This window comes from Dreissena polymorpha, chromosome 5 (assembly GCF_020536995.1).
Source record: "Dreissena polymorpha isolate Duluth1 chromosome 5, UMN_Dpol_1.0, whole genome shotgun sequence".
NCBI classification, from domain to species: domain Eukaryota; kingdom Metazoa; phylum Mollusca; class Bivalvia; order Myida; family Dreissenidae; genus Dreissena; species Dreissena polymorpha.
This window is the reverse complement of record NC_068359.1, coordinates 44,782,140-44,793,382: the sequence shown is the minus strand read 5'-3', so window position 1 is coordinate 44,793,382 and position 11,243 is coordinate 44,782,140. Positions and strand designations below refer to the sequence as shown.

General features: G+C 32.3%; 1 protein-coding gene across 1 annotated transcript; it reads left to right on the top strand.

Moving 5' to 3' along the window:
* Positions 1 to 307: 307 nt before the first annotated feature.
* Positions 308 to 10,973, top strand: LOC127831385 (selenoprotein K-like). The gene is made up of 6 exons (XM_052356377.1): positions 308 to 470; positions 4,444 to 4,528; positions 5,870 to 5,888; positions 6,868 to 6,929; positions 7,457 to 7,503; positions 8,739 to 10,973. The coding sequence occupies exons 1-6, from the start codon at positions 452 to 454 to the stop codon at positions 8,771 to 8,773; spliced, it is 267 nt and encodes an 88-aa protein (XP_052212337.1). The 5' UTR covers positions 308 to 451; the 3' UTR covers positions 8,774 to 10,973.
* Positions 10,974 to 11,243: the final 270 nt, after the last annotated feature.

Here is an 11,243-nt window from a genome sequence, read left to right as displayed (position 1 = left end):
AGAATTTGCAACTGGTCTTACGAAACGTGCCAGTCCCCTTACTTCGTTTTACCCGCCTGCAGAAGCGGGCACCAGGATGTGGTTGGGTAAAATGTCCCGAACCAGAAGTGAGAGTTGAATGTCAGGTGAGAACCAGTTGTGCGTTACTCCCCGAGGGAACTGCTGCCAAGCGACAAAGTACTAACTCTACGCTGAACACCCATACACCACTCGTATCATAAAGCAGTTAAATAGAATAGATATTTCAGCCGCGAATTTGAAAAATAAACAAGTTAAAGTTAATAAACAAGTGAATAGATAATAAATAAACATAACTTTATATCAAAATAAACAGCGTTTTTAGACTTTGTTCTTATCGTCTAAATGGGCCCACAAAGTTTTGTACAGAAAAAATATCCGGAGAATAGTTCAAGTGATCAACACCGGAAGTTATAGTCAGCAAAACGTAAACATGGTGTACATATCTAGTGGTAGGTGAATTTAATTGTGTTATATCAAAATGCTGTTATCTTTTGTTTTAATTGACAGTGATGTATTGGAAATGAAATATGTAACTTAGTTATAAACCAATAAATCATGTGATGTACATGCTATTGCACTTGCGAGGGTGCTGTTGTTAATTGTGCTTTGTCATACAAATTACAAATATCATGCCTTCATGGCTGAGGGTTTTTCCGGGGTATTGATGTTTGGTTTCTAAATTAAAATATGTTTTATTTAAAATAATGAGGGAGTATATTGTATTTTAACACATAAACCAAATAGATTATTTATGTAATATACCAAGTTGGAGACAGAGTAAGAATGTGTGCCTAGTTGACCATTATTCAGCGAAAAGGCCCTTAGTGTAGCGACTTCAATGATTTTTATTTTTTTTAGATAACCAATTGATGTTATACATAATTTTGAAGGGAATTACATCACAAGTACAAAACTGAAAAAAAAAGAAAATCTGTTGAACGTAAGTGGAGTTATCTCCCTTTGAAAATTGAAAAAAAGGTGATTTTTCAGGTAAAAAACACATTTTGAGTGTTGAAATTATTAATGTGATATTATGATGCAGAATACAAGTTGTCTGCTGATAAATGTTAAATATGTGAATGTCAAAGTAAGAAAATAATTTATTTTATGCTTTCCGGTGGTTTATAGAAAAATATCAGTGAAATAAAACTGGTATTTCACTGTTTGAAACCGTGAAAAATGACAGTGAAAAATGTCGATATTTTTCACTGTTTTATTGTGAAATGACGTCGTTTTTTCAACGAAATGACGTCATAAATCCAGCGAAATTATACAGTTTAACTCTTTTACAATGTAAATAAACGGTGAAAAAAGCATAAAATGAAAAGAAAATTTGTTGGATTCGATGGCATATCCATTTTAATTCACTCGTGATCATAAAAAATACATATTTTATATGATCACTCGTGAAATAAAATTGATATTCCACCGAATCCAACAAATATCCTCTATATAAACAATCACATTTGCCATAAACAATAATGGCAAACTACAGTCAAACACAACATGTCTGTAAAATCACACACTGACAAAAAAAAATGTACAAAATAAATGCAAGTATTATGACATAAAACATGTGGTAATAGCTCCCCTTCTGTTATGTAAATGTCGTTCACTAATCATTAAACAGCATGTCAAGATGCATTTGTCTCACCACCTTTCTTATATTCTAAACACGGATCATAACGTCACCATCCTGGAACTCCTTTTCTAGCCTTGCCGTGTAAATATCGTCATCATCCTCATATTTCAGGTTGAACCATTCCGGAAAGCCAGGAACCTATAGAACAGTGGAAAAAAAATAACATATTTATTTTAAACACATTGAAAGAAAACATGTATTCGTATGTGTGCTCTTGTTAGCTCACTTATTACTATTTTATTACATGAAATTGATTTATTATACAAATACTTATGCTGTAATGTTATATGTTACGTTATTTATATTGTATTAGTTATGGTCGCCGTGGTGTAATGGATATGGTGTCCACCTAGTGACAATGAGGTCATGGGTTCGATCCCCACTGTGGGAGCGTTCTTTAGATCTCCCCCATAGACACCAAGTACTGGTTCTAGTCCCAGGAAATGGACTCGAGAGCATTTCAAATAAGCCTTAGGCTTTCTATGCATTCGAGCTTAAATAAATAGGTTTAAACTAAAAATTAAACTATATTGTAACACAAAGTTGTCAGTCCAAATGAAGTTTTATGTAAAGCACAGACACATGTTGTTGTTTTGATTTTTAAGAATACCTGAGAGATAACTGTTCCATTGTACCATTTGTACTGTCCATTTTCTTCTATAAATCTGTGCATTATATTTCTACCAACCAAGTCATGTAGCGTTTCAGATGCAGGAATTTCCTTTGCTTTGTTCATGAGTATAATTACATTTTTTACAAGTTAGTGGACAAAAGTTGATTTATTTATGTATTTATCATCAATTTTTAGTATATTATTTTTCTCCATTACTATAGAGCTAAAGAAGCACAATATATAGTATATGTATTTGGACATTTAGGGACATGTGAAAACCTGCTTTGAAAACTGAGCTCGTGGGAAACCCTGGTTCTTAAAGGCCTGTTTATAGGAGGTTTTTGTGTGACGTCACAAGAGGGGTTTTCCGTTACTAAAAATAGATTGGCCGTCAACTTCTCGATCGCGGCCTATTGTATTGTATCAGAGTAAAGGTCGTCGGAAGATTTAATACTTACAATTTCACAAAACAAAACTATAAATACCTGTATTCTTTTTTAAGTAAGACTTAAATAAATGATATTTAAAAAAATATAAAACATATAATAATTTGAATATTATTATAAGTGGTGTGGATGCGATAGTGTTATTTTTCATCAGAGATTGAAATTTAGTGTAAGGGGTGTATTGAATCAGTCATAAAACAAAGCCCTTAAATAGCTCAATACATTTCAATCTTGAAATGTAGTTTTAATTTTCTTTTACATTGAATGAATTTTCGTTTCGTTTACATTGAATGAAAATATTAATTATTTAAGCATTCCAATTGAAAAAACACCTGCATATTTTGCAAATTGAACTGTCTTTGCATGTACATGTATATTGAAAACTCTTCTCTAGTGATAATGAGCGATACAAATCTAGTATTTTATGATACCATAAATCTACACATTTAATTTATTTTACGCAAGTATTTTATATCCGTATATAATGACCAAACGCGATTAGTTGTTTTCATGATGATGTTTCGAACACTGCTGCTGTAACGCACGATCTTTACACATTATAGCAGAGTTTACATTTGCAGGTACCCGTTAAATACGTTAATTGTGAAGCAGTAAATATTTAAAAAAAATTTAAATGTATAGTTATTAAACACTTTATTGTTATGTTTAAACTGGCTAATATATAAACTTAATAGTTCTTAGCTGTTAATCCATTTCGGACAAATGTCATTTTTTTTAAATATGTTCAAATATTTTATTAAAGCAACTGTTAAGTTTTTGACTTAATATGCTAAGAGATGACATGGAGGTATCATAAATTGTGTTTAATGACCAGACACATGTGGTTTATGCAGAGACCCCATACCGAGTCATACAAGTATAGGTCCCTGGGTTTATTACACACTGATTTCTTAGTAATTGTCTGGATAGTATCCGATCATATCGAGATAATCGGTTTGTGATAAACAAAGGGGCAATTAAACACTGGGTTAAAAATGCTGAAACAAAGAGTGTCAAAACTGGTGTGAACAATTAAATAGAAGCATTTACATTTATAAAGAGGATTAAGTTAATCTGTAACAAGGTAAGTTTTTACAGACAAATACGTTCATATCAGTTTCTATATGTTGATTACATAAATTCAATCAATTTGTTGTTTGTTTTCGTACTTATTTGTGTTCGTTCATTGGATTCAATTTAATCTGAAAGAAGTTCAAGTTCTGAGTATTTTTTGTTCTTTAAAAGGGTCGCGAATATGATTGTAATTTTATCACGATGCAGTTCATCACATGCAAACAATAGCAGAATGGCCGCAGTTTTGACGGCCAAAATTTGAGCATGCGCAAACGTGACGTCATTATCGGAATCCCCAAAACCTCCTATAGTTTGGTATTACAAACACTTATTAATTTGGTTACTCATTCATCAAGGCTTACCAAAACAGACTTTATTTATTACAGCAGAGCTCTGAAAGTCCCACTAAATCAAAATAACAGCCAACACGGCAAGAAGGTTCCCTCATATAAGGGTGAACAGGTTGAAAAACAAATTCTCTAAAATAGGAAAAGTTGTGCAATTCTATTGGGCATTGAATTCTCATGCTGCATGATTATCTCAATACATATAGGTGAAGTTATCTTTGTCAGCTACACCATCAACCATAGAAACAGTAAAGACAGCTGAAAACTAACCTGTATGTGAATCTTGTTATTATATTTCAGGGCAAATTGAACAGTCACAATCTGTGTGGCGCCTGTCCCTCATCTCGGAGTTCTTCTGGGGTATTATCAACTTTGTAGTTCTTTTGTAAGTATGAAAACTTGGTATTTGGCTATTCTTGTAAATTTTACTATTTATAAGACAGTTATTTGACTGTATGTCATCACATGAGTACAACATTTTTCGTCGCAGTAACATCTTTTTATACTGCATTATCTAGTATGTTTCAATCTGTTATTTTGTTTTTGGCAACATCCCAATTTTTGCATGGATTGAAGTAAATCTGTAATTCAGCAAAATTCAAATTAAATCTTTTGATTTAAAAAGTTAAATAGGTCCAGAAAATCATGCCTACATTTATATTTGTACATGTAGCTCAGCTGAGCAAAATGTGCTGATTGTGAGCTATTGTGATCAGGTTTTGTCTGGTTTTAATTCAGTGACGTCCATCTTGAACATTTACCCTGTGAAAACTCTAGAATCCACATTTTATTACCCAATATTCATGAAACATGGTAAGAACAGATGCCCTAATAATATCTCAGCAGAGATCAAAACTGGGTCAGGTTGCATGAATAAATTAATAAAGTCAAAAAGGTCAAATGAAAGAAAAGCTTATGAGCTTTCTAAGACTAAGAGTATTTTTTTCCAACCATTATGAACCTTGCTCAGAACATTTGTTCGTATGGTATAATCCCTATTTTGGTGGAGCTTGAAAATGGTTCTGCTGTGTCGAAAAACATGGTTTTTAGGCGGCAGTTTTTCTTAAAGGGCTTAAGCCAAACCTTGTGAACACACCTAAAGTCATATTTTTGCTCATCATGAAACGGTGCTCAGAACATTGGTCTCAGCTTAGGGCCTTAGTCTTTGTCTAATCTTGTTAATTATTTTTCACTATTCATGTAAGGCAACAAAGTATAAACCAGCACAGGTAAGGTATAAATATTATGTACATGAATGGCCTGAACACTTACCGGTAAATATTAATCCATGGTGTGGCTACATTGCATATAACAGTATTGTTTATGGATCTTTTAAAATAATATATGACTCACCATTATGGGGTCATTATAGTTAACTTTATTTAAACAGTAATATTGTATGCATAAATATGATAAGACTTTGTGAAGAATTTTGTTAGAATTGTTGCCTGTTGTGGTTGCTCTAAATTGCATTAAAAATATTATTGTCAGGTCGCCATGGCATAGTGGATATTGAGTCAGCCTTGTGACCTTCTGGTCACGGATTTGATCTGCACTGGGAGCATTCCTTTCAAAGACACCAAGTACTGGTTCCAGCCCCAGGAAACGGACTTGAGAGCGTTTTAATAAGCCTAAGGCTTTCAATGCCATATTGAGATAAAATAAATAGGTTTAAACTTAAATATTATTATGCAATAAATGCAAATGATACCTTTTATATTTTCAGTTTCCAAACAATGGTCTCTGTAAGTATTCCATTAGCTGAAAGCTAATTTTGATATGTTTATTGAAACAAATAAAAAATTTGTTGGATATAAAATGTAATGCCATCATGATCAAATAATAACTTGACAGGACAGTGTTACTAAAACCTTCTTACTTTCCTTGTTTGGTTAAACTTTTTTTAGTATTTTTAAATAAATAAATGTTACTCTGTGCATTCATAAAATGTGGATTGTAATAGAGGTTGAAGTGGATCTACATGATGGCAATGTTGAAGCAGGATTCCAAAATCAAAATCATTTTAACAACATGAAAAATTATGTAACTACATGAACAAATTAATGTTCATGTTTTGCACAGCATACATGTTGTATCAGTACATGTACTTTCCACAGGCCAACTTTTGTGTTTATGAAATTCTTTAGCATTTGTTTTCAATATTAAGCTTTTTAGTATGAAAATTGTTATTACCTGTATAAGGGATTGTTGGGTAGTGGGTAGAGATGGGAAAAAGAATTAGTATATGGTAATAGAAAGAGTCTGGTTTATATGGATGTATTGGGGAATATATTGAATCAGGATTATGCTTATCTTCATTGCCAGAAAGTGTTAAATGTTAAAACAATTTTTGTGTATTGTTATCAATGACTTTATAGCTGTTTTCTCTTTAAGAGTCATTATCTCTCCAAACATCATTACACATGATAAATTTAATAACAAATTCCACTTACGGAGGTGACAACCCTCTCTTACCCACCTCTAACGTCCCTGAATTAGAGGCCATGTTCAAACCACTGTTAACATAACAAAAAACAGGGATTACGAATATTATGAGAAAAGGCTGAAGAAGTAATTGGAATCAACCAAATTTCATTTTGAATGAGCTTATCACCATATGTGAGAACTTTTTCAGACTTAAGAGTAATTTGTAAAACAAAAGTAAATATGAAATTTCTTCTTAAGTTCACGTCCATGCATTGTGAACATTGCACTGTATTTCAGCCAAGCAAAACAAAGTATGGAAACAGTTATTCCACAGACTACAAAGCAGGCAATGACGGAGGGTATGTTGTAACTCAAACTTAATTTGAATGAGCCTCATTGTGTGAAAACAGGGCTTAATGCATTTGTGTCTGCACAGGCTAATCATGGAAACACTGTTTGCCTAGACTGGACTTTGTCTTAGAAGAGACTTCATAAAAAAAAACACAAAAACTAACCATGAAAGCAAAAAGCGTTGTCCCTGCTTGCAGATTGTACAGGCTAATCTGGGATGACACTTTATGCACATGCTTTAAGCCTCGTTTTCCGAGAGAGCGGTTCAAATATTAGATTCCTGATTAAACAGCAGCTACATGTAACAGGTTTAAACATCAATGCGAAAACATTAAATTTCATATTATTAGCTTTATGTTTGATACGTTAACATAGGTATGCCAGTAAAACAGGGAGGGAGTTGTATCACTCTTACATTCAAGGAATTAAACAAATGATACAATTTCTGTTACTATTTATATTCATGTAGTTGTTTGTTTGTGAGAATTTAAGAAAATAGTAGTCATCATTCATGAGACCATTTGCCTATTTGCAGTGGGGGCCGTCCACAAAGAAGAATGGGTGGCTTCCGAGGAGGTCAGGGTAAGAGTCAAAAAATGTATTTCATGAAACGTTTTGATAAACGTACACAATTTAACCCTTTACCACTTAGATACGTATTTTGACGCATTTGCAGTCATTTAGAAAGTTACATTTAACTAAAGACCTTTCTAGTCAGGTTAAAGTTTATAAGGCTTCATTTCGAACCCTTAGATACTAATGTCAGAGCAGCAAACAGCATTAAACCTGAACAGAGTGCAAGTTACTCGCAGGCTGTTCTGGTTTTATGCTGTTTGCACATAGGCATCTTCTCTTTGCTTCTGAGTGGGAAAGGGTTAATTATATTACCGGTACATAATAGCAAAATGTTAGAATTGTTTAAATGAAAATATTAAATAAAGTGTGAAGTACTGTGTACATATAACACAAACCATTTTATCTTAATGTGGATTCTTATTTACTCGCCAATGGAAATTTGGTGCATTTACATGTATCATAAAAAAGTTTGCTTAAATTGTGTTTAATAAAAAATGTGTTGTTTCATAATTTGTAGATAGCCTTATTTTCAATAACCTTTGTGCATGCCAAGTATTTCTTTATTGAATAAAGTATAAATGAGCCTTGATCTGGTAAAACAGGGCTAAATGCACGGGCTAAAAGTGTCGTTCTGTGCAGACTGCAAAGGCTAATGATAACGTCATTTCTGGCTTTTATGGAATTTTGATTTTCAAAGCAGTCTCTTCTAAAAAATAAATTAGCTTGTGCATACTGCACAGCAGGGGTTTTTCTGCTATGTAAAATATGCCTTAAAACGGACCCGATCCCAAAGCAAATGAACCTGTTCCCAAACCGAAATTGTAAAAAAATTCCCAATTTAAAAAAATATTATTTTTTTAGATTTTTTTTAGAAAGAATTGTCCAATTATTATTATATCAGAATTTTATTTTATGAACATCTCACAAAGTATATAACTATAATTTATATGATTTTTTTTCTAAAAGGGCCAGGAAAAGGCCTGATGTTTTAATATTTGTTGATACAAAAAATCCTGATTTTGTCCATTTTGTAGATAAAAAATTCCCAACTTTGCCATTTTATCGATAAAAAAAAATCCCTATTTGACCAGACTCCTTTACCCAAAATGGCTAGAAAAACCCCTGCACAGGCTAATCTGGGTCAACACTTCACGCAAATGTATTAAACCCTGTTTTTCAAGAGCAACTTTCAAATGTATTACATGTGCTTTACGAACACCATGTATCATTCTCTCCCGCAGGTGGCCCTGCCTCCCCACCCATGGGAGGAGGATGAGGTCGGTAAGCCCCAGGGATTTCCCTGTGTTACCACGGTAACCAGGTGATGGTCCAGCTGGGGTTGGCATGGCGATGATATACAGACACTCTTTGAAGAAGAAAAGACAGTCACCTGAATGATCCATCTTTGTTAGTTTTCTGTTTTAAAGTGTCATTAGTTTCTGTTTAAAAGCAACTTTAAGTTTTATTCTTGTATAGTTTGATACACACATAATGCTTATATAAGGATAAGAAAGGAAAATTAATATTGCAATGATAATTTGATGTTAGTAGGATTTGTTAATAACAGTACAGATTTGCTGTTTGTGGCAAATGAATTTAAACTTTCAAAGATAATACTTTTTTTATCAAATTAATAATATGTCTTTATATAAAGCTGTAAAAATATCTACTTTCCTTTACTAGATTTTTCAAAGACTGCCTGTTATATCAAACATGTTTGACGAAACAACTTATGTTTTGGGATACAATGCTACATTTTACATGGATGCATATTCAGTTGGTTGCAGTAAACAGGCTCTGAATGGTCACAGGTGTTGGGCTTAATAATGGCCAATTCACTGATTAACACTATCAATATGTCATAAAAAACACTTTTCATCACTTTGACAAAACAAATTCTGATATAATATATATGAACATATATATATATATATGAAAGTTCATGTACAATGTATATTATATCAGAATTTGTTTTTGTCAAAGTGATGAAAAATGTTGTTTTATGACATATTGATAGTGTTTCAGTGAATTGGCCACGCGCCCAACACCAGTGCTGAATGGAAACCCAAAATATACGTGTCGAGTCGAGAATTCTTGTTGTAAAGTGCTGTATGGTTTCATGCGCAGACTTATGATAGGATGTCTTGAAACATTGTAATGATGTAAGATGTCTTTGATGTGAGCTTTACAACTTGCAAATTCATGTTATTGTTTTCTTTTGCAATTAATGTTAAACGACTTAAAAATGTTAAAAAAATATATAAAAAATTGTGAGAAAAAATGTTAAAGAAGTCATTGGGGATAATTTATTTAATGTAAATAACCTCTGTAATGTAAGTCTTATTATGGTTTGGTACTATGAGCAACCATAATAAGACTTATAATTTGTTATTATAAAATGCATGTTAATGTATATAGCTGGCTATATGGTATATAATTTCATAAGGTGAATACATGGTTTACTTTGAATGTAAGTTTATTTCAAATGTTCTTCCATGTCCTTGTGCATATAATTCGTATTTTCTCTGCTATATAAATCATGTTTGACCCCCTTGTATTAAATTTAGGGGACGATGTAAGATCAACATGCAGCTAAAAGTTATATAGTCAACTGAGTAGAGATGTAGATACACGGTTATTTCCCAAAAGGGTGTTTAATTTGTTATAATTGTTTTCGTGGTATAGAGGTCATCCACCATTTCCTTAGCATAATTAAGCCGCAAAATGTGTTTAAAATAGACGTGTTCATTTGCAATTATTCTAAATAACAGTATGGGTATAAAGCTGCTTTAGTTGAACAAATAATTCTGACCCATTAATTTGGCTTAATTTTGTAAGCTGAAAAAGAAGTTTTAATCTACTAATTGCATTGATAAATGTAATTCATGAAGGATTATTCACACACATGTTTTGATTGCTTTAGAATGAACTTTGTTGTGTTGACTTAAACACAGCCTCATAAACCTGATGAAATCTATATATTTTTTTTCGTACATAATTTTGAACAAAGACATGTCAAGTGCACATTTTGAAAGGACCATTTAAAATGGATGTGGTATATATGTTTATATACATTCTTCAATTATATCAACATATGGTTTGGTGTCAACATAATACATTGTTACAGATTGATGAAAGCTTTTCATAAATATTGAATCACAGTAATTTCCCTTTTTATGCTGGGGAGTATCATACAAGTTGGCTATAGTCTTTCAGATCTGTAGCCATATAAGTCATATGCCATTACTGAGGTTGCCCCTGTTGGCAATGTACTTTTTCTTCTGTTATATGTACTGAAATCCTGCTTCATTCATGCTTGTTATATTTGTATGGCAGACAAGTTGATTGGGTTCTCATTTTAAGAAAATTATATATGGTTATTACAGTTATAAAAGATTGTTTGTCTCCTTCATACCATTTTTACATCGTTTTTGTCACAAATTCATGTCATTATTAAAAAAAAATGTATAAACAACTGTTGGTTTTTGTTTTCATATAGTTTTAACTAATAAATTGATTGTCAGATTTTTTAAATCGATAGTGTTATTGTAACTTTCTCATCGCTCAACAATTGTGCTCATAAAATCATTTGATGTACACATGACTTGCTATGGTTCTTTATGTTATCAAAAACTATGGCATATTTTACATGAAGATTATAGCTAATGGCTTATTTCACAACGCAATTATAGCCAATATCTAATTTTGCTTGTGTATAATAGCCAAAAGCTTTATTCACATTTAAA

Excerpts from the sequence above, each read along its gene's own strand:
- LOC127831385 (XM_052356377.1), top strand. Across the intron at positions 6,930-7,456 it reads AAAGCAGGCAATGACGGAGG|TGGGGGCCGTCCACAAAGAA; the intron begins GTATGTTGTAAC and ends GCCTATTTGCAG. Across the intron at positions 7,504-8,738 it reads TGGCTTCCGAGGAGGTCAGG|GTGGCCCTGCCTCCCCACCC; the intron begins GTAAGAGTCAAA and ends TCTCTCCCGCAG.